The 23963-nt window shown below is 39.8% G+C and overlaps 3 protein-coding genes across 15 annotated transcripts in view; 1 reads left to right on the forward strand and 2 right to left on the reverse strand.

Annotated features, from left to right (window-relative positions):
* Positions 1-5: 5 nt before the first annotated feature.
* Positions 6-1435, reverse strand: LOC117217931 (peroxisomal membrane protein 2). Its single transcript, XM_033465843.2, has 5 exons — positions 1097-1435; positions 910-1005; positions 683-830; positions 493-612; positions 6-409 (listed from the first exon to the last, which is right to left on the reverse strand). Exons 1-5 carry the CDS (start codon positions 1192-1194, stop codon positions 311-313), a joined length of 561 nt encoding a protein of 186 aa, XP_033321734.2. The 5' UTR covers positions 1195-1435; the 3' UTR covers positions 6-310.
* The window catches only part of Myo61F (unconventional myosin 61F), a 39366-nt gene continuing 16723 nt past the window's right edge, over positions 1321-23963 (reverse strand). Inside the window, exons 1-20 of one of the 10 annotated variants that reach the window (XM_033465770.2) lie at positions 22773-22925; positions 12018-12237; positions 10855-10970; positions 10669-10739; positions 9539-9747; positions 8679-8861; positions 8407-8613; positions 7821-8083; positions 7573-7742; positions 7336-7490; positions 7129-7257; positions 6890-7043; positions 6580-6811; positions 6276-6506; positions 6042-6201; positions 5715-5960; positions 5287-5502; positions 5110-5210; positions 4906-5042; positions 1321-2947 (exon numbers count right to left, since the gene is read on the reverse strand). In XM_033465770.2, coding sequence (XP_033321661.2) covers positions 4916-5042; positions 5110-5210; positions 5287-5502; positions 5715-5960; positions 6042-6201; positions 6276-6506; positions 6580-6811; positions 6890-7043; positions 7129-7257; positions 7336-7490; positions 7573-7742; positions 7821-8083; positions 8407-8613; positions 8679-8861; positions 9539-9747; positions 10669-10739; positions 10855-10970; positions 12018-12237; positions 22773-22783 — 3201 coding nt within the window. In that variant the 5' untranslated portion in view covers positions 22784-22925 and the 3' untranslated portion in view covers positions 1321-2947; positions 4906-4915. Of the gene's footprint in view, positions 2948-4101; positions 5043-5109; positions 5211-5286; positions 5503-5714; positions 5961-6041; positions 6202-6275; positions 6507-6579; positions 6812-6889; positions 7044-7128; positions 7258-7335; positions 7491-7572; positions 7743-7820; positions 8084-8406; positions 8614-8678; positions 8862-9538; positions 9748-10668; positions 10740-10854; positions 10971-12017; positions 12238-14761; positions 15584-18590; positions 18610-18850; positions 19042-19078; positions 19199-22772; positions 22927-23963 lie in introns of those variants that run through there. The other 9 variants (XM_033465775.2, XM_033465777.2, XM_033465774.2 and 6 more) reach the window with 9 other exon arrangements.
* LOC117217910 (uncharacterized) lies at positions 2909-4119 on the forward strand. 4 transcript variants are annotated; one of them, XM_076526319.1, is made up of 4 exons: positions 2909-3048; positions 3373-3454; positions 3521-3633; positions 3798-4119. In XM_076526319.1, exons 3-4 carry the CDS (start codon positions 3528-3530, stop codon positions 3962-3964), a joined length of 273 nt encoding a protein of 90 aa, XP_076382434.1. In that variant the 5' UTR covers positions 2909-3048; positions 3373-3454; positions 3521-3527; the 3' UTR covers positions 3965-4119. The 4 variants fall into 4 exon arrangements, with proteins under 4 accessions (XP_076382434.1, XP_033321681.2, XP_076382426.1 ...); XM_076526311.1 differs by having other exon boundaries at positions 2947-3150; XM_033465790.2 differs by lacking the exon at positions 3373-3454.

A 23963-nucleotide genomic window follows, 5' to 3' on the forward strand; every position in this document is an offset into this window, starting at 1 on the left:
TAAAATATTTTTGGTATTTAATTTATTATTTGGATATTTATAAACCCAACATTTTCTCATGTTATTTAACACTAGAACTACCAAGCACCAAATGCAAAATCTTCACAGTCTTCCCAAAACTTACAGACTTTTGGCAGTTTCAGCGTTAAGATTATAAAAGAATCTATGAAAACATTTGTATGAATACAATTATCCTTATATTAGAATTAACTTATATATACACTATTTTCGTACAAAATATGTTTCCTTAAATAAATGTGGTCCCGTTCAACTTGTTGCCCCAAAAGTGCTAAACTTACTTTACTAAATTTTACTTTCTCATTCCTTTCTTTTTCTCTTGTCTCGATCTTTGCTGTGCGAGGTATATAACCCATAGGAAGCCGATCAAATTTACAACTAACACGCGTAACTGAAATAAAATCCAAATATTAATTCTCAGAGTATAGGACATACCAATCTTTAAATAACCATTCGATAGAAACTGGAACATACCACTGGTGGTACATATTTGATGTTTATAAACTGTAGCAACGTTAAGTATTTTAAATTTGCAGAGAGTACTGGCCAGTATAATCTCTTCATCTGTTTCACAGCATCTTTGCTCGCATTACCCTAAAAACAAAATTAGAATATTAATTATATTAAAAATAGCAATATTTGTACGGAGAACCAAAAGATTTACCTCGAAGAGAGCTAACATATATAATGTTAAAGCTTGATAACATGGCGTATACAAGCATCTTTCTATCAACAAAAGTAAAAGAGGATTCCTCACGATAGGATGTATAAATTGGTAAAAATAATGTGGGATAGGGCCTCCAAAGAATAATCTATAAAAGTAAAATATCATTCAATGGTATCAGATTCAAATTAATTAGAAAATATACATTATAATTGGATGGGCCTTACCCAAATAGTCCATAGACAACTACATTCTCCCCATTGACGAATTTCGCCCCTGAAATTTTTTGCGACACGATATTTCCTAGAGATGCGATAATGCAGCTAAAAATGAAGGAACACTTGTAAAATATATTCTGTATATCGTTTCCAATTTGTTACTTATTCTCCGTAATAATTCAAAACATTAATATACCTGGTGATTGCTTTTGTTTTCACTGGACTGTTATACAGACGCTCGAAATAAGCACTAGTAAGTTGAAGTATTAAGTCCATCGGTTTAGACAGAGCCATTGTTACGATTCTACTTATTTAAGCGTATTATCCAACGAATTAACGAAGATAGATCAATAAATAAAAATGATCTATCGTGCACGAAAAAATTCTTCCAGGAACGGATTCGCCGACAACGTTGCTATATGTATAACTCTTATGTACAACGTACACAAGTTTAATTAATATTGCAAGTCATTACATTAATCTTTACATACTTAATTCAAAGATAAAATTATAATGATCTACCACATCCTTGAAAATATTATCGCAACGGAACAACGTTCGATGTACAATATGGCACGTTTTTTTTGTTGTTTTCTGATTTAAGAGTTTCAAAATTTGTATGCAGCTATTACGTTCGATAAATTGAACGTGGCGCAGCAACGAGATAGTCTGCAGAAAAGGAAATATATACCTATATAGTACATAATTCCATATTGCATACTGTTACATCACGTGATTCAACAAAAATTAGTATTGAAAACAAAACTCCTTTCCTATTAGTTATACAGTAGAATTCTCATTATCTGGAACGTTCGAAATCAATACGGTGCAGTAAAAATTATTTCGCTTTTTCTAGAAATTGCTATTTACTTTCGTGTAGTTTAAAATACGATCTATGAACAATTGAAAGAAAGTTTGCAATTGCAAATTACAATATGACTAGTAATTGTAAGTATCTTAGCAATTGGTGGCTGAAAATTAACGATTTTTCAATTCATGATTTTTCAAAAAACAGCCCATTTATGAACTACGAAACACTATCGCCATATAGCGGCAGATGTCCGAAGTAAATCTCCATGACAAGCATATAATGGAGGGAAAAATGCTATCTATGACAAAATTAGGGCATAAAAAAGTAAACCAAGTACACAGGATTGTTCAGGAGAATCTATTGTATCAATAACATGTAAAAAACCAAATTACAATACTATAAAATATAATGAATTGTTCTTTTAAGTTTGATGAATTATTATGTTAATTAATTGTGATTTGCGATATTGTAATCGGTGTTTTTACATAATATCGATGCAATAGACACTCTTGAATAGTTCTGTGTCATTTGTTTAGTTTTTTATGCCCTGATTTTGGTATAATTAATGTTTTTAAGCAATCCTGCATTATGCATATGCGGGCGATGGTGGTGCCTCTTGTGGTGAAAAAGTGAAGCTGAATTCGAGGTCCGTACAGCGCCAATTAGTCGGTGGCAAAACGCTCAAACTGCTAGCCAAATTACCAACAGTTGACTTTGGCTAACAGTTTGAGCGTTTTGCCACTGTACTAATTGGCGCTGAACAAACCTCGGATAAGCTTCACTTTTCCTCCGCAAGAGGCGCCTCGATCGTCTACGTGTGCACAATGCAGGGCCGCTTAGAAACATTGATTACAGCAAAATTATGCAATTGAAAAGTAAACCGAGGGCATCAAATTGTTAAGAAGAATCTGCTGCATCGATATCGTGCAATAACAACAAATAACAACATTGCAATAGTTAGCATAATAGTTAAACAAACTTTCAAAGTGCAATTTAATTATGTTTTCGCAACGTTGTTATCTGTTTTTGTATACAGTATGGACACGATAGATTATCGTGAATAGTTTTGTACCCTTGGTTTAGTTTTTTTTATGCCCTAATTTTGCCATAATTAATTAACTCGAATTATCCAAATTACCGACAGTGGATTTTGTCTAATTGTCGCACATATTTATTGTAATGCACCGATGTCGCCACAAGTCCTTTCGATTGGTCTGTATGTCGTCTTTATGTAGTCTGTACAGAAAAATGAATTATTAATTAGCTAGTACAGTAACCAACAGTAACGAAGAGAAGCTCGCAAGCACTTTCAAGTGATACGTAATAATAAACGTTTGGTAGGTTCGTAGTGCTCGTCGAGTACGCCATTATTTCCATTTAAGTGTTGATAGTTAATAATTTATAAACTATTAACTGCAAACTTGCGCGTATCCAATTCGGTGAGCTATTTTTATATGAAAAATTGATGATTGTTAATTAATAACTTGGTCCGGGATAAAATGGAAGACTTACAACTGTGCTAGAACATTTTCACAATACGCGCATATTGCGTATTGTGAAAACATTTCTTACACATTTAAAAATAGATTGTTTTTATATTTTACGTCGCGTCCCTTAATTTGTCACGCAATAAACATAAATAAATTCGGTTTTGCGTATAGGACACCTTCAAAAATCCCAGTAAGAGTCACGTGGTTTTGTTTTTATGGTACCTGTACTCGCTGTGTACAAAGCGTAGACAAGGTTAGATTGTGTACGCCAATAGGTATACGCACGTGTTTTTTGTTTTTAACATAATATTGTTAACAGTTTCGAAATGGCCCAAGGAAAAATAAAAGTGAAGTCCAAGCTGCCTCCTTCGACGAAGGGAAAAGCCAAGGAGAAAAGTAAGAAGAAAGGCCCGGCTGTTCAACGCAGAAATAGTAAGTGATATTTACGTTGCAGTTGTTTATATTAACAATGTTAGTTAGTGAGAATAAACGAATAATAATAATAATAATAATAATAATAATAATATCTCACTGTTAGTGAGAATAAATGAATAATAATAAGACGAATTTTTTTGTGTATGTAAATTCTTTCATAGATGCACCAATTCAGCCAAAGAAGAAGAAGCTCGAAGATGCACACAAGTTGAAGCAGATGATTACCAGAACAGTCAATAAGGCAATGGAGGATGAATTGCGAGAGAAAGCTTTGGATGGGAAAAAGTCCCTCACTAAAAAGGAGCCCGCTGCTAAACGTAAAAAATAATTCAGCGCTTTGTTTGTATTTTAATGTTAAGGAAGTGTTACTTTCTTTCTTTGTCTCGGAGTATTAATAATAGATAAGATTAAGGTATCTGTACATAAAGTTTTGTATAATATGTACAAAGAAAAATAAAAGATATCTTACATTTTACAATTAAATCGTTCTTTCTTTATTTTAAATAAATATTACTATTAAATAAGAGCAATAATATAAGAATGAAGAAACCAAATGTTTTACTGTATTTTCGGTGAATAGAGTAATGCTGTTTTTTAAAAATATTTTACACAAATAATAGACGAGCAAAGCAAGACTCATATTCAAAATTGGCTTCCAGAATAAGGACACGTAACACAAAAAAAGATTAATAAAATCCACTCATTTTGTTTACGACCGAAGGGTTATTAGTTTAATTCTATGTTGTCAATATTCCATAAGATAATTCTGAACATAAAATATTATTGATGGCACAGTGACTTATATAATATAAATATAGAAAAAGGGAAATATTTCTTTCTTTTTTTTCAATGCACCCGGAAGATATCCGATAATAAATTATTTTCTTGTGCGATTAGCTGACGATTTTTCATAGAAGGCACTGACTTTTTTCACTGTTAAGTGATCCCATGCTACTTGCAAAAACGATCCATTTTGCAGGCAATTCGCTAATTATAAAAATAAACATTATCTCACACAGTATTTTACAAACTGACATTGTTTAACAAGGTACAAAACGGCGAGTGTTATTTAACAAATTTACTAAATTTCAATATATTATCTCTTCTTAACGATCTTCCGTTCTAGATCACAAGCCTGCCCGTAAACTTCCCATGCTGAACACATCCTTCTAAGTACATAATAATTTTTCCGTTTTAAAATTTCATCGAGATATTATGGAGATGCCACCTAGAATATTACACGTGAATACAAGCCGCGAGAATCATTACCTCAATTATTTTATGCGGCAGAGTTTGTATTTACCACCAGCAAGTGTCCACTTTGCCTATTTTTACTGATGGCTGGTGTTGTACCCGTTCTGAATTCGATTACACCTTCTTTACCGCTGACTAGTTTGTGTGAAACCCTAAAATACAATATAAATTATTAATCCGCTTGTTCTGATTCAATAAAAATAACTTTTTTATACTCACGATTCAGTGTGAACTATTTTAAGGATATTTGGATTGTTGGTGATATCAATTGCTTTCGTTAGTGCTTCTATTATATATGGTACTTCCAATATTAAATCTCCCTGTTGCAAACAGAAGAAAACAATCAAATTTAAGCATCATAGCATAGTTGTTACAACGAAAACATTAACAATATACCTTGTCTTTCTTCAATTCGGGCGGTATCCTGACAATCAACAGATTATCCGATTCTCCAGTTACAACCAATTCTTCTATGGACTTGTAAGGTAGTCTGTGCTTAAGTTTAAACGTTTTTAATGTATCCAGAATGTACACCGCGTTTTCTGTTAAAATAAGAACCCTTTCGCGGGGTTTGTATCCATGCCGATCATATTTAATGACGGGAGTAGCATACTAAAAAGGAAAACAATATAATGCCTATCAACGCTATTTTTGAAGAAATCATAATTTTTAATTATTATTATTATTATTATTATTATATTATTATAATTATACTTATATTATACTTATTAATTATACTTATATATAATTTATTATAATTATTATTATTATATTATTAATTATAATTTTTGCTTCTATTAAGAAACAAACAAAGAATATTTTACCTTTATAGTCTCATCTCTAGGAAGAATATTATTCGTAAAACTCTGTCTCAACGCTTTAAATTCTGCGCCAAGCCGATCGTTGTGGAATTTCGGCCCTAAACTCTTAGCATACGACTTTTTCTTATCTTTAAACAGAGACTCCGCTAAAATCTTCAATTCGAACTGTTCTTTTTCTTCCTTGGACAAGGCCAGTCTGTATTTGCGCGCTCTCCATTTCTTATGAATGACACGAAGGTGTTCAGAGGCCTGAAACATTTAAAATTAGATTTACGTAGAAAGTACATATCATATCATATATATATATTATATATGATGGATTGGGCTCACTTCTCGACAGGAATAAGGACATGATGGCCAATAATTATTCAAAACGCCAACAGGGAGTGTTTTAGAGAGCTTGATCAACCATTGCGACTTCGCCAATTCGATAAATGCCATATTGATTTCAGTCGGTGGTCCGTTTCGCGTAATGAATCCTTCGATGAACCTGTGCAAAAATTATTTACCGATATTATTATTTATTAAAACGTCTTTGAGACACCTAAAGTTAATTGACAATACCTTCGAATAGTAATAACTGCTTTTCGTCTTCTGTCAGCTTCTCGCATCGCCAGCCATCTTCGAATATTCTTTTGCAATATCATAGATGCCTTCCTCATCCGCAAGAACCTTCGTCTAGCTAATATACATCTCCATTTACTCTGAATAATAGCAGCTATATCGTGTTTCTTCATCTGGAAGGCGTCTTCTGTGTCGAACAATGTCTTCGGGAATCGAATGAACAATTTTGTGCTGCAGGGAAGGAAAAACTTATTTAGTCGTTCTAGAAGCAAACGTGCAATAAATACATAAGGATCACACTCACTTGCCCATCCTGTATTCCTCTTCTTCAAACCCAAGAGAACACACAAGGATCTGTACACCATCTTTGGCTGATCCATGATAATTGGGCCAAGTTTCTGAACAGAGGGACTTATAACGTTGTAAGAACTGTTCGTACGGTCTCCTATAGGCAAAACCAGCTCGCCGAACTCGTAAATTCTCCATAAGACCCAGATACTTCACTTGATGCAGTACAATCTTGTCGTTAAATTGATCTGCAATGAAAATCTCTCTTGTAAGAAATAAAAAGAAACATTCTGCAAAATTACGACAAACATAGTAAATGATCGTACGCGACATCTTGAAGTCATTAGGCTTGATGCAACGAATGTAGGATGGCTCCTTGCCCATGAGAATCTCCATGAGGTTGTTCAAACTGTTCTTGAATTGCGTGACAGCCGTTTCTGGTCGCTTTTTACTAGTCAAGTCTTTGACGTCAAACACACTCTGCAGAAGATACAATTTCTTTTTTATTAAGAAAATTAAATAAATAAATTTCTTCGCGTAGAGACAAACGAAACCTCGTGAATACCTTGGTAATCGAATTCGTTGTATTCGACATTACTTCACGCAAATCTCTGAACAGTAGGTCATTATTCTTTTCAAGGAATCCTCGGACATTGTACGTCACGTCGCCAGCGTAATGTACCAATCGGAATTCCTGTAATCCATAACTACATTGAACAAGCAGAAAAACATTTGAAAATTGAACGGTGGGTGAATTAAATGAGAACATTACATCTCGCCCCATAAGTTTCTGCGTCTGCAGGTCTGCCTTCATGTGGCTTATGTAGTGAGGATGATTGTTCAGATTGACATTCAACTTCTCCAGAAAGCTCAGGTCGGTTGGGTCGCCGGGACGAAGACACTCCTCGTCCATTAACGATATTATACCTAAAACGAATCGACGCCAAAATTAATTACAACGATAAAGAAATCATTCAACGCGCGTTCCAATCAAAAATTGTCACATCACCTTTATGCTTCTCCTCGATCAGGTCGCAAATGACTTTGTTGTTGAAAAATTGAATATTCTCCCAGGTGATACCCTCCCTCAAGTACTCCTCCTGCTCGGACTTCAGTGTCAGTTGAATGAACAACTGTTGCAACTTCTCGTTACAATAATTTATACAGAACTGCTCGAAGCTGTTAGGACAATGCCGCTAATGAGCTGTCGTTCTACAACGGGTTTTGTAATCCTGTTACAGGGGGGAGGACGCGTACCTGTTCTTTTGGAAGATTTCGAACCCATATATATCCAGGATTCCCATGACCATCTTGCGCGGAGGATCGTGGACCGGTTGCAGTGATTTATTCAACCTGGTCACGAGCCACGTGAACAGTCTGTCGTATACGGCTTTGGCCAGTGCGTCGCGTGCATAAATTGCCAGCTCCCTGTTCAACGGTGATACGACCACGTCGCCGCGGGCGTCTATTGTGCGGTGTGTAAACGCATCCGCTAATTGTTTCACGTCGCATCCCAGCAACTGCGAATCAATTTGACTTGTGTCGAGCAAAGGTCTGCTTTTACCAAGGCCACTTTCCCCGTACGAAATTCAGAGCAGACTTCAATGGCTCTTGCTGTCTGGTCGGCGTACCGTTGCCCGCTGCCGGCAAGAACCACTGAAGCTAATTACTCAAGGGGGATTTTCCTTTTAAAGAATAAAAGAGACCGTTCCCTACCAAGTGACTCACATAATAGTCGATTCTAATTAAAAGTTTAGAAAGTGGCACAGACATTTCGCGGTGTAACAGGGACAACCTAGGGTACCTTCGGCTAGCTAAATTATTTCTAAGGAAGAAGCCTTACAGAGGCAACAGCTTCCACCGAGCCAGGCTTTAATATCTGAGCGACGCCATCTTCCTCTGTGAAACCAACGTTTCCCAAGTGCAACACAGAGGCGACTATGGCGAATAGATCGTCCTGTTCCTGTTGGTTCATCTCCATGGTCTTCATAGCGTTTATCACCTCCTTGTACTGACTGCCATCGTCGATGCTATCCACGGTACCCTTTGTCTAAAAAATAAATCGAACGTTCGAACAACTGTACCGACAAAATCTGATCGATCTGTTTAACTTACTCCGTTGGAGAGGTAATAGTAAGTGTCCAAGTTCCTTTTGAGGAACAGATCCCTCAATGTCTCGTCGCTGGCTCCGGCCAGCAATTGATAGAAAATATGGAAGTTCCTCTCACCGGTAAATTGATGCACGACGCGCGACTTCTCGAGCAGGTAATTCAGTATGTTACCGCCGATCGGGTCTCCCTGCGAAGAAATGTAATTATGTAGAGATGGTTTGCCTCCATCGGACCGGTCGACAGTGTCTCGGTTATGCGAGAACAGATAAAGAGGCATTAACCCTTTCGGTACGAGCGCCGGATATATCCGGCATCCATCCGATGACCAATATGGACGAGTGCCGAATACATCTGGCATCCATATAAGCCATATTTCTGTAGGCCCTTTACAGAATGTTTACAGGAAACATTTGAAGAAAGATTTAGAAACGGATTAAGCACAGTCATTGCTTAACGCTTAACACGTTGAATGCCAAGCCGGTTTTACAGAAATTGTCCGTGGCGCCACGATGAATTTTCTTTTATGTGATACATATAATGTTGAAATATTATCTGCAAAATCATCACTGTTTGAATTGACGATGGTAATAATACAAAATTTTTGATATTGACATTTGTTTTAAATTATATATATTTCTATCAATTTGGGTGCGCCGGTCACCGGTGGCCCCCATGGCGTCACCGCCAAGTTAAGTGCCGGTCATCGGTGACCCCCGTGGCATCCAACGTGTTAAAGAAAATCTTCGTACAAAAGTTATGTGCGCATTTTCGGCGCGGCACCCCGTACAACAGTGGGAGAGTGTCACGGCGGACAACGCGCTCGTACCGAAAGGGTTAACGAATAATATGTTCGGCCGTTTGTACCTGGAAATTAAATTGGATATCCATGTACTTGCCGAAACGGGACGAATTATCATTGCGATTAGTTTTCGCGTTTCCGAACGCTTCGAGCACCGGATTGCTACCGATCAATTTATCGTTCACTTCCTCCACTTGCTTCTTGTGGCCGGTGGCCGCTGCGATAAATTCGAGGACCTTCTTCGAGGCCTCGGTCTTCCCGGAACCGGATTCGCCTACGCAGATCGATCAGTGTACAACGCCGTGTAAACTTTTGCAACGTCCTCGAATCATTTTGCTATCCGGAGAACTACAACGCGGATTTCTCCGCGTATAAAAATGATCAGAAGCTACTTTTACCTATTCAAATACTCGGACGACGCGTTAGAACGAGTTTGCTGCTTAGGTAATTACGCTGTGCGTGTCTGCGCAAATGAATCTCGTCGGAGGAAATTTTCTACTCGCTCGAAGTGTCACAGTAAATTCTCAATTTTGGGAGGAAGAGGTACGATTATTATAGCTTTTTTTTATAGCGAGTAGAAATTTTCTACTCGCTCGAAGTAGCACGGTAAATTCTCAATTTTGGGAGGAGGAGGTACGATTATTATAGCTTTTTTTTTATAGCGAGTAGAAATTTTCTACTCGCTCGAAGTAGCACGGTAAATTCTCAATTTTGGGAGGAGGAGGTACGATTATTATAGCTTTTATATATATATATATATATATATATATATATATATATTATTACGCTTTTATAGTTGTTGACAATCATGGTTGTTGACAAGGCTCGACTAATCATACCTCTTTCTCCCCAAATTGTCCACTTTTGTTCCCAAGGGAGAATTTACTGTACTTACAAGTATTATGCGTCCAGCATTTTACTCGGTATTTTATGATAAGTTGCCTGTATTTACTATTATAACAGACAAGACATTCGCACGGGGTAATTCACCCTTAAATTATTAGGGGGGCCGGAAAGTTATGTCGTTTGTTTACATTAAATTCAAACAGATAAATATGCGCAGAAACGACATTACTTTCCGGTCCCCCTAAATATTTAAATCGTGACACCGTTCTAAATCGTCCATTTGAAAGAAATACTATCGGAATAGAAGACAGGGAATATCGTCGAAGTAGCAGGTATTTGTCCTCGGTACCTGAGATGAGAATACACTGGTCCAAGTTCTCCTTGGACAAAGACTGATACGCGGTGTCTGCCAGCGCGAAACTGTAACAAAAATCATTCTCATCGTAAATCTTACGATCTTTCTAACCGCTGCTATTCAAAAACTAAATATTCACACTAAAATACTATTCAAAATTATCCCCGATCGATGGCTTACATGTGCGGTGGCGCTTCGAAGAAGTTCCGTCCATGATAGTACTGGATCGTTGCTGGATCATAGATCGGCAGCTTCTTGTAGGGATTCACGGAAACGAGTACCTGGCCGATGTACGTCTGGAAAATAGATCGAATAAACTGTCGATAAACAATTCTGTGCGACGATACGAACGAAAAAAAGCGGCGAGAAACGCTTTTCGCGTCCGTCGGACACAGGCTGGCTTAATTTGTTAATAAAATTATCGGATCGTGCCGCCGGAAACGCTGCTTTCAAGCTTGAATAATTAAATTATCGCGCTGTCGGCGAACCGGCTGCGATACCGTTAGCGCAAATCATTTTCAACATCGTCGAAAACGTTGCTGCAAACTCCGTTCAATTATTCTTGATTATATCACGTCGAATCGACGATTGATCCAGAAATACCTCCTGCATTATTGAATCGATAAGGAGACTGCTAATCGAAGAGATTGTTGCAAAACTGTGAGACAGCTTATCCGAACGATACCGTTCACCATTTGTTGCGGTCGATCCGCGAATATTTCTGCAAAATCTTGCACGATCGACCGGCGATTTATTATATTTTTTACATATTATAATACATAAATTATATTATATATACATATATATAACTCATAATATAATATTACATATATATATATTATAATAATATAATTATTATAATTATATTATTATTATTATATATTATTATGTTATATTATTATAATATATATATAATAATATTATATTATATTATAAGTTATATATATGTATATATAATATAATTTATGTATTATAATATTTATTATTATTATTATTATTATAATATAATAAAAAATAATATAAAAATATAATATAATTATAATAATTACATTATTATTATTATATAATTATATATATATATATATATGTGATAAATCTATTGATTATAGAATTAAAATTAAAATATTGATACAACAGTGGCGGTTTTTACGGGTGCAGAAAAATGACGCGAGCCTATGTATGGTGAATGAAACGGTTGTGTTCGACCAGACAAGATTCCTCGGGCCGACTTTATCGGGTTCGTTAGCAGAGGAAACGAGCGCCGCGGAGCCAGATGTCGAAGGCTCGGTTCCACGTAATTCGTCGAGGCAGCTGCGGTGAACGGCGATCACCGTTTTACTCACGTAAATTAGATCTTCCTTGAACCGTTTCCGCAAATTATCGATGAACGCCGCCTCGCTCTGAAAGTCCTCGAGGAGGACGAAGTCCTGGACGCCGACGCGGTCCCGCTCGTGCAGACCACGCTCCATCTTCCTCCGTACCTCGTGGTTGCTCTTGAGGACTTCCGGTCTCTTGCCGGAATCGCTCACACCGCCCCCAGTGTCGGAAACCGCACGTTCCTCGCTGAAATATCGAAATTCACAGATTTTACGATGGAATCGTGACATTCCTCTAGCTTCTTAAAAACCTTTGGCAACGTTTCAAGGTGAATCAGTGTAAATCCATGCACTTGTTAAACACTTTAATATATATTTGTCTTTCTTCGTATTTTATAATAATAATCATCGATACTGTAAATTGCTCTTCGTTCGAGCACAAGTTGCGAAAAGAATTGCGTAAAGTCTAAATAAATTCAGCCTCGTCATTTTTATATTTATGTTTTATTTATTAATAAATATGATAATAAATATAACATATAAATCACGCTATTTCTGGCCGATCTGCAACACCGTTTTATTAGTATTTATTTTATCAAGCTTTCGGTCAAAAGAACTTTATATCTTATTTTATTGATATTTTATTTATTAATAAATATGATAATAAATATAACATATAAATCACACTATTTCTGGCCGATCTGCAACACCGTTTTATTAACATTTATTTTATCAAGCTTTCGGTCAAAAGAACTGCAATTATTGTTCCACGATTTATTTTTAAGATCGACGATGGATCTCGCAGCGACGACGCCGAGTGCGTGTGAATAAATCGCGATCGAAGAAAGGGAAAGGGAGGCACAGGGCTCTCGCAGAAGAAGCTGTCGATTTTTGCTAGACGGGTATCCGTGTCTCGGCTCGAATCCGCGTCGCGACCGCACGCGGAAAATCGACACCGATCGCGTGAAGCGCCGTCGAAGTTCACGGTGTCGGTTTCCTTTCCGGATAATGCTCGTAGACCGCGCTTTCTCGCGGATCGTGTGACCGGCCCGGGATTTTCGAGCTGCCATCGATAATAACGCCATACACGATAACAGTTTCCCCCGTGGCGGGAAGAAAAAGGAAAAAGGGGAGAAAGCAGACCGGGGACCGGAAGCGGCGTGACACGCGGGACATCGATTTGTTCCGTCGTGAGCCCGCGCGAGCGAAAATCTATAATTAACGGGGAGACAGTTGCACAAAAGATGCGTCTTATGTCATCGATTTCCCTGTTTCGCTTGAATCAACAACTTTGCCGGCTGCCAGTGACTCGTCGATGTAAAATTACCGCAGCAAAATTTCGAAGTAGAATCTAACGAGGTTAAATTAACGAAGCGAAATTAACGAGGTAAAATTACCGGAGTAAAATTTCGAAGTAAAATTATCGAAATAAATTGTCGAAGTGAAATTACCGAAGCAAAATTATCGAAATAAATTGTCGAAGTAAAATTACCAAAGTAAAATTATGGAAATAAATTGTCGAATTAAAATTACCGAAGTAAAATTACCAAAGTAAAATGATCGAAATAAATTGTCGAAGTAAAATTACCAAAATAAATTGTCGAAGTAAAATAACCGAAGTAAAATTACCAAAATAAAATTATCAAAATAAATTGTCGAAGTAAAATTACCGAAGTAAAATTACCAAAATAAAATTATCAAAATAAATTGTCGAAGTAAAATTACCGAAGTAAAATTACCAAAATAAATTGTCGAAGTAAAATAACCGAAGTAAAATTACCAAAATAAAATTATCAAAATAAATTGTCGAAGTAAAATTACCGAAGTAAAATTATCAAAATAAATTGTCGAAGTAAAATAACCGAAGTAAAATTACCGAAGTAAAATTACGTTTTATCTTGTCTTCTATCGTCTATTGTATCTTTCCTTTTATTATATCATTCTTTTTCCTCTTATCTTTATTTTCTATCTTTATCTGTATTTTCAAATGAACATTACTGTTACAAATGCATTCGAGCGGGGTGAAACTTTCAGCATGGCTAATTATCGTGGTTTCGGTACCAGGAAATTAATTCAAATTAACTCGACAGAATCGCAACAGAGTGTCGAACCTCTTTAATCGAATAATCAATGGGCCTTTAGTATTAGCGACGTTACTCAATCCCGGAACTCCATTCGAAGAAATCGAAAAATAATCTCGTACACGGAGGATCTTGTATCAATTGATCTTCCTCGATTGCGGACGATAAAACGCTAGATTAGATACCGATAAATAGCGAATGCTGGGAGATCCGTTCCAAACAAAACGGTAACACGAATTTGCTCGCGCGAACATCGGCCGAAAGCAAACAAAAATCGTTGAACAAACGTTGAACGTCGGAATCTAGTTTGCAGCAGCGACGAATTGTGATCCGCACACTAGACGGAAGGCTTTAAAGAGCGCGACTGAGCTCGGCAGGCTGCAGAATTTCAGGTAGGAGACGGCCGTGGCGATTTTAAGGGATCGTTTCTACCCCTCCAGCCGTCTGGAGGGTAGCTTCGTGGGAAAATAAGCGCAGCGGATCGTGTCTCCGTTCGAACGACGAGGACGCTATGGAGGAGGCTATGCTCTAAAATACTAAAACAGAAAAAAAGTAGTCCATCCCGCGCGATTCGTCGAATGTAATAAAATATGATAAAATTAAATTGGTAATAAAAATACAATTTTTACGTCGAACACACGCGTTAATATTAATGCGAGCGCGCGCGCACGTCCTGGTCACGTTACTCACCCCATGTTTCACCGATGTTCCTGCTCCCTGGACATCCAAAGCGAACAATTAATTCGAGGAACGCGAGTTATCGTTATTTGGGGGACACGAAACCGACGGCGGTGCTCCCGCAACTGATGCTCGTTGATCTTCTCCGCGGAATCTAACGTCAGATCGCCTAGATAAGATAACGGGGCGTGCTACGTGGAAAACTGATCTCGATCACGCTCGGCAAAATCGATGACGCTTTTTACAACGGGGAATTTCCCTACGAACAAAACCCTCTCGAGTTTTTCCTCGTTCGCGGTATTTGAATTACCGGCACGGGAAAGCCGCTGACAATCGCGTTTCCGCCGGGTCGGATCGGGGGGAGGTCGACGACTCCGCCGATCCTCGTTCACGGAATTAGGACGATTTTCGGACCTCTTTTGAAACGGACGCGCCGATTCCGGAGAGAATCTAGCTTTCGAATCCCGTACAACGCGCAACAATTGGTCCGCGGACTCGATGCGTTTACGGCGAAAATTAGTGGACAGTGTTCGAAACGCTGGAAACGTTCGAACAATTTTGAAGTTACTATTGCGTTACGTTGTCAAGATTGTTTAAGGAAGAAACGAATGTCTGTTGACCGCTTGACGTACTTTGACGAAAATTGCTAGGAATAATTTATTAAGTATAGAAGTTATTCTGTCCTTTAAAATTGGAATAAAATTCTGGTCTCTCGTCGTCGATATTTAAGAAGCATTCAAGTCAATTTAGGCATGCAACAAGCATCAACTTTCTTTCCCTTCGAAGAAATTATTGCAATCGGAAAATTTCTAATCGCAGTAACTGCGAGGAAAATGGTATGTACACATTTAACGAATCGTAATTACGTTAGAATTTAAAAATCGAGTCCTGCACGAAGATAGTTTTATATCGGAGTCGATTAGATTGCCGGCTATTTGCGCGATGCGTTCTTCTCGGATCGAGAAGTGGCGATTGCGCAAGCATATCGCGCCCGTTCCCCGACGATTCTGTTCCCAATTACGGTGAAGTCTCCCTAATCGACGCTCAGATTCTGCGCAAAAATGATGGGAAAAAGTTTGAGAAGAGGAGACACAATTGTTCGAGCATTGCAGCTCGTTTTCGTGCAGGGTGTTCCAAAATTATTGTACAAGCGAGAGCTGGAAGGTTCCTGAGGCCATTTGAAGCAACTTTTTCCTCAGCGAAAATGCAATCCGCGACTTCGTTTACGAGTTATTAACGAAAAAGCAGTGGCCAATGAGAGGCCGGATCAGCTGGCGCGAGGCGGCCGAGCCAACCAGCTGTCGTAGCCCAGTTCCGCCCACTGACTCGACCGTCTCGCGCCAGCTAATCTGGCCGCTCATTGGTCACTGTTTTTCGCTGATAACTCGCAAACGAAGCCGCGGATTGCATTTTCGCTGAGGAAAAAGTTACTACAAATGACCTCGGGAACCCATCATTTCCCGCTCGAACAATAATTTCGGAACGCGAGGCTCGATTAATCGCACCTCCTCCTCCCAAACTGTCCAATTTCGTTTACAAGCTGAAGGAAAATTGGGGAGAATTCGCTGTAATCCTTCGAATTTTTCCAACGAATCGTCAGTTAATTGGCGCGGCGCTCGCGATCGACACATTTCCATTCTGTTGCCTTCGCAAGGAGCCCGATCATCTCCGTCTCCGACGAAATCCTTTCGAACTAGCCTCGCCCAACGATTGGCTGATCGGACCAGCGATCTGCTGGATAAATCAGCAATTGCATCGAATCGATAATCGCGCGGACCTTCGAGTCGAAATCTTCGTCCTTGTATCGCGAAGTTAATGGCGCTACGCTGTTTTATCGTTACGATGTTACGATACCGGCGGGGATATAATCGATCGTTTACCGTGTCCGACAACTACATTGTACATTTTTATGCAAATTTTTCTGATCATTCATCGGGAGAAAGCTGACGCGAGGTGGAATCCGAATTTCTAAATTCTTCTGCTCGCGGTAAAGACAGGTTCCGGTTGAAATCCCGATTGTTTCGAATCGATCGCACTTCTCCGAGTTATCACGATCGCGGCCACTACAGTGAATTCTCCCCAATCGACGCTCGGACAATTGCACAAAAATGGACAATTTGGGAAGAAGGAGACACGATTGACCGATTGACCGATCGTCGACAACTATAAAAACGAGCCGCAAGGCTCGAATAATCCGTGTCTCCGCTTCCCGAATTGTCCATTTTTCTGCACACTCTGAGCGTCGATTAGGGAGAATTTACTGTAATTCGTGATCAATGACGTTTCTCGCGAAGACACCGGCGACGGTTCGACAGCAAAAAACACACACACACACACACATACGTCGTTTACACTTATCGGGGCCAGATTAGCCGTTATCGAAATTATCGTCTGGTTTAATCGGGAACGTACTTCAATTAGTTCACTACATTCCTATCGCGGTATTGTCGAGCGAACAATCCTGACATTGTTCCAACGATAGCAACATTCATTTTTTCTTTTTCGCTTGCAGACAACTAATCAACCCTTGTACTGGCGAACGGGTATTGTAAAAGCATTATATAAGTCTTTAGCGATTTATTAGAGACAGATAAATTTAGCGATGCGTAAACCGTTTTGAAATGTAGTCGTAGTAATTTTTAGCAACGCCTCCGTGTAAACTTCAATTTTGTGTATTCGATCGTTTTGATGCTCTGCGGGCTGGTTAAAAGCGAGAGAGAAAAAAACAAGTTTCGATGAAAAGATTCGGCATTGTGAAAGGGAATCGCGCGTTCGTTCGACGCTGGAAACACGGGATCCGACGAAATCGCGAGTCTTAAACCTTTTATTCGCGATTATCGCATGTATATATATATTTATTTATATATATTTATATATATATTTATTTATATATATTTATATATATAATATTATTATATATATTATTACATAATATTTATATATAAAATAAAATAAAATATATATATATATACGAATAAATTCGATAAAATTTATGGAGGCTATAAAATCGAATTTACGAGGAATAATCCGACACGCCGATTTCCTCGAACGCAGCCGTGAAAATCGAACGAAGCGAAAAGATCCGAAGAATCGCGAAACTTGTCTAATCCATTCGAACTGTTAAAGGAACAACTTTCTATTTAAGTAGTTTCTAAATCTTGCACGAGGATCGACGATCCAACCTATGATAAAAATCGCGCGAGACCGAGATAAATGCACTGTTATTTGTTGAGCGTAACGCGAACACCGGCGATCGACGGATTTGCTTTCGCGCAGGAATGAAAATGCTCCGAGTCGATTGCAAGACGGAAACGGAGATAAAAAAAAAACTGTGCTTCTTCTTTCGATGATATATCAACGGGTCGAAAATAGTGGCTGAGCGTGTTCACAGTTTCGCGATTCGCTCGTTTATTTCTGTCGTAAACGCATAAAACTCGCGGTATACCGATCGCCGGACTGCGGAATTTTTATGCATTTGTGGCAGAAAAAAGAAAGAGAAGAAAAAGAAACGAGTAAGCGAAATTGAAAACGGCGGAAAAGTTCGGAGAAATTAAGAACGTCGAAAAATGATCAGCGTTGCAATCGCGATGCGGAGCGTTTTTATTTCGCGTATAATAATCCGCGATAAATTCTGCCTAATCGTCCTTCAGCCTGTACGCGAAAATGGACAATTTAGGGAGGTGAGAGGTACGATTGTTCGAGCCTCGGGGCTCGTTTTCACGGTCGCCGATCGTCGACGATTCTAAATACGAGGCGCGAGGCTCGGATAATCGTATCCCCTCTTCCCAAATTGTCCATCTTTGTTTACGAGCTGAAGGAAAATCGGGGAGAATTTACACACGTTGCTCCGTGCTTCCGGAGCGTCGACGAACCGAGGCGACCCGACGTTCCCGTCGGCTTCCCGAAAAATCTTGTGCCCGTTTCGGCCGGCGACAAATTCCGCGGATCCTGTTTTCACCGATTCGTTCGCGGAACTTTGATTTCTCTCGATCGACGTCACCCGAACGAACGAACGATCACACGAACGAATCCACTCGTCGAACAGATCACCGGAGCCGATCAACTGCGAGCTGCGGGAACGACTTTGCTCTCGGCACCCACTTCCGATTTCGGTCCCGAACGACGTTCGGTTGCTCGTACACGACTGGCACACGACTGGATATCCGGAGGAGGTTGTTTTCGCGCACACGTTCACCGGGGATCCGGAACGCGATTTCTGACACCGTGGACGAGAGAGGATGGATCGGTTGGCCGGCGAGACGGCCACTCAAGAATGACTTAACACTGTCCACCTTCGGTTTATCACGGGACTAAGTGTCTTCTCCCTACCTCTTGGACGCTACGCGCCTTCGCGCGAGCGACCCGATACCGACTCGGATATCCAGGCGAGCCTCGTTTTTTAACTCAACACCCGGACGATCCCGAGGCTTCTCCGTCTTTGTCGCGCGAACGGACTTCAACCCTCCGCGAAAGAAAACGCAAAGGTTTCTGTCTCGGGTGTTTACATTCAAGTTCCGCTTTTTCTTCTACTTTTTCTCCCCCCCCCCCTTTTTGCATTTTTCTTTCTTTTTGTTTTCGTGTTTCACCTGTCCTTACGTGCGGCTGCTACCGTATTATTGTTCTCTTTCTATCAGTGTAACAAAGTATTCGTTCTGTTGATAAATAGAGTTGTTATTTTATTGAAATATTATTATTATAAATTATTTATATTTTGGTTATATTATATTTAATTATTTATATTATTTATATTGTATTTAACCAGTTAGCTGTGTTCGACGAGTATACTCGTCATGAAGAAGCGACAGTATATTGTGTCATGACGAGTATACTCGTATTATTATTATAAATTATTCATATTATTCATATTATATTTAATTATTTATATTATTTATATTGTATTTAACCAGTTAGCTGTGTTTGACGAGTATACTCGTCATGCGTAAAAAGTAGCGACCATAGGCTATTTAAATTGTAATTTTGAGTGAAAACAAAAACATATTCTCCAGTTTCAAGATGTCTAGAATATTTTCAGGCGAATCGTGCACGAAGGTGTGTTTACATTGTTATAAAAATAAGATTAGAAAAGAATCACGATGTTGGTGTTCAACGTGCAAAGCACTTGGCTTGCTTTTCTTTAACTTTTATAAGTATTTGATTTCTTCTGCGTTTTTCGTTTATTACGTATGCAGTATACGTTGATGTCAAGTGAATGAGTAAATATTAATAATGAAGTTGTTAATTTTATCAAATAAAATCGTGTTTTTGATCTAATATTTTAACAGCGACACTTATTCTATGTTTGACGAGTCTGTACTCGTCGCTTAGTTCTCGCGACACATATAGGCACGCGATCTAAAAAGGAGGCGCCACAGCTAACTGGTTAATTATTTATGTTATATTTATATTATTTACATTATTTATATTATCATAAATTATTATCATAAATAATATTATTATATATATTATATATTATATATAATAATATTATTATAATATTATAATATATTATTATTATAATTATTATATATATTATTATATTATATATATATATATTATTATTATTATTATCATAAATAATATTATCGAAATTATAAAAGATCTTTCTGTGAGAAATATCTCCCTAAACTTCTTCGCCGAAGCATTCACTGCAATAGAAAAATCGTACAAAGTCCGAGCAAACTCGACATCGTTATTGCTACAAAACAGTTTACACTGGTAACGTTTTCTATTCGGTAGTTCCAGTGTCGAACAGCGTGTCTCGAACGTTTAACTTGACTCACGGAAAGATCGTTGGATGTTGGTCCCAAATATTTGTCTCGAATACGCGATTGCGAACGAGGCGCGACCGCGATCGGATCGATATGGGAAAGCAGGCTGGCTGGAAGGCACGAGCGGAATTTTCGCGCGACCATTTTCCAGATGTTTCCCGGCATTTCTTCGCGAAGCGTGGAACACGCGTCGGAGGAGATCTCCTCGCGAGAGATCGCGCCGCGAAAATGCCGGTTTTAGGTGTAGCAAGAGGTATCGCCGCGCGGACGCCGGGCAACAACTTCTATTTTCGGAATTGGTGCCCGTTTCGAGAATGGGAAAATTTGCGCAAGACGGACACAGGCGCGGCACAGAAAACGTTGCGTTTGTGGAAAGGCTTCCTCTCTCTCTCTCTCTCTTCCTCTCTCTCTCTCTCTTCCTCGCTCTCTCTCTTTCTCTCTCTCTCGCCCTCGCTCTCTCTCTCTCCCTCTTTCTCTCTCTCTCTCCCTCTCTCTCTCTCCCTCTTCTCTCTCTCTCCCTCTTCTCTCTCTCTCCCTCTTTCTCTCTCTCTCTCTCCCTCTTTATCTCTCTCTCTCTCTCCCTCTTTATCTCTCTCTCTCTCTCCCTCTTTATCTCTCTCTCTCCCTTCCTCTCTCTCTCTCTCTCTCTCTCTCGCTCCCTCTTTCTCTTTCACTCTCTCTCCTTTCGCACGATTCGAATTCGATAAATCGTAATCGTAATCGTCGCCGGCGCGACGATTATGGCGGCGGCTCGGCGTTCCCTGAACCGGCGATACGTAATCTAATCTCCGAAGATTTTTCGCGGACGGAAACCGTGCGCGAGAGCGAACCGCGTGAGTAATCCGGGAGTATTTTGTTTTCGTCGTTATCGCGGCCGACCTTCGCGTTTTAAAGGGCCACTTTACGCGCGACCACGCGATAATAATCACCAGGACGGCGCGCGATCGATCATAATCGACGCTCTGCTCTTTCTTGTAATCTCTTCGCGTAACCAAGTTACGTCAAATAGACAACGGCCGGCCAACGTGTTTTACCTACCGACGGTCATACGAATGTGTCGTTAATCTCGCGGAGTTGTTTAACAATATTTGCAACCGCCGTCGGCGATTGCTATCGCGAAGTAACAAGTTGGCTTTTGTGCGTAGCGTAATTATTCTGTTTTATTTGGAGTTTTACTGCGTCTTTTCTGCTAGTCGGGCGACGTATTGCTAATATTTTTTCTCTGATCAAATAAAACAATTACTGATTTTATTGTTATTATTGTTTATTATTATTGGTATTATTATTTTTTTTTTTATTATTGTTATTGATATTACTATTATTATTATTATATATTATCATATTATTATTACCTATAAGAAGCAAAAAGTAATAATTATCATCATTATCACATTGGTAGGATGTGTTTCGTTATTACTATTTTTATCATTATTATTGTTTATTATTATTGGTATTACTATTATTATTATTTTATTATTATTATTATTGAAATTACTATTATTATCATTTGTTATTATTATTATTGATATTACTATTATTATTATCTATAAAAACCAGAAAAAAATTAATTATCATCATTATCACATTGGTAGGACGTGTTTCTTGACATTAAATACGATCTTTATAGCACCTTCGAAAACTGACATAATTTATCAGCATTTGTTAAAGCCTAAACATCGGCCGACGTCATTGGTCGAACAAATCGTCAACGGTTTCGCGATATCGCCACAAAATAGACTGTGAGAAAAATGACGAAAATAAACCTAATCCTATTTCCGATTCCGCCGAGAGTAGTGGGCGCCGTCCCATCGAAAGTTACGGTCGCTCTCGCGTTTTATAATTTTAGACAAGTTTACGAGGAGTCGCGCGCCTCGCCGCCATCCTTATCAACAAGTCAGTCAACGCTGTCTGTAATGAGCATCGTTAAAAGCAGCGGGCAAGAGCGAGTCGTGCACGGTGCCGAAACGCGTTCGAATACGCGTTGCGTTGCAAAAATATCGCAATTTTTTTTAAAAGATGACCTATTTTTCTCTCCGGCTCGAATCGATCTCTACGGAGGATCGGTTCGAAGAATCGACGAGAAAATTTCGGTGCGCGCGATTCGCGCCGAACGGGACGACGCTCGACGGGCACACATGTGCGGTTGGAAACGAGAGAGAGAGAGAGAGAGAGAGAGAGAAAAAAAGAATGCAGAGCAAATTTTGCTGTCGAGCTATCGGATTTCCTGATCGCGGGGATCGCTTTACACACAGTACCTTGGCCGCATGATCCTCGCTCCCGAAGCGACGACGTTGTTGTTCCGATTCGAAGGCCGCCGGAATCGGCCCGAGTTAAAGAATAATAATGGTCATTTAAGTGCAATCGCGGCGAATGTCGCGGGAACACTGGGGCAAACGTGCCGCGGGATGGAGAGCACAGATGCAACAGGCCGCGCGTCGCGAATCGGTTCCGTGACCTCGCCGCGCGTTATCGACCAGAGGAGTCAATCGACGGCCCGTTCGCCGACACTTCGATCCTGCCTCTTCGAGGAAAAACAAATTCCTCGGATCGAAACTGTCGCCCGCGAGCTACGTCGGCGGCCGACGGAACGACGACAACGACGAATCACCGACAAATCACCGACAAATCACCGACAATCTGCGATCATGCCGGATTATATATTATTTATAATTTTATAACTAACGAGTAGCTATCCCGTATATATCCGATAAATAAATAAATAAGTAAAGCTCGCGGCTGCCAAAATCCGAAGAGACGTCGCCGAAGCGGCAGGAAACGTCGAACCGATCCTCGCGGCTCGAAAATGGCCCGCGCGCACGCCGCCGAATAAAATGACGTAACTCTCTTGTTCCCTATTGTTCAAAGTGCACCAAGGTAGTCGGACGACAGCGTTATCAGCGGCGAGCGTTATCTGGCTGTTCGCGTATGCGCGAAAACGCAGTCGGCGGCCGATACTTCGCATTTTAAAACGCAGAAACTCGGCGGAGCGTGCGTGCGCGCGTCGTGTTCTTTTCTCTTTTCTTCTACTCGTTTTTTCTTTTTTGTCAGGGACGAAGCGCGCCGTTCAGATATTCCGGGGGAACGTCGAAAGAGGGAATGATTGACCGCGTCCAATCAATCCTTTCCCCGGGTCAACGACCCGGCCGACGAGGATCCGACACAATAACTCTATAAATCTCGGCCCGCTTTCCGCGAATCGGAAGTCGTAATGCTGTCGCCGTCCACTGGCCTGGCCGGCGAGGAATGCCGCGAGCTTGCGATTCTTTTTTCGCCGGTCTCGCGGAAATCGGCCAATCTGGCTGGAACGGAACGTGACGGTTCCGCGAATTCCTTTGGAACGCGGACGGCTCGTTCGCCGGGAACGGGATTGCCGGACGGAGATTCGCCCTTTCAAACGGCTAATGCGATCTTTCTTGCGAAAGCGGGGGCGCATTTGTGCGGCAGCC

This window comes from Megalopta genalis, chromosome 1 (genome assembly GCF_051020955.1).
Source record: "Megalopta genalis isolate 19385.01 chromosome 1, iyMegGena1_principal, whole genome shotgun sequence".
Lineage (NCBI taxonomy): Eukaryota > Metazoa > Arthropoda > Insecta > Hymenoptera > Halictidae > Megalopta > Megalopta genalis.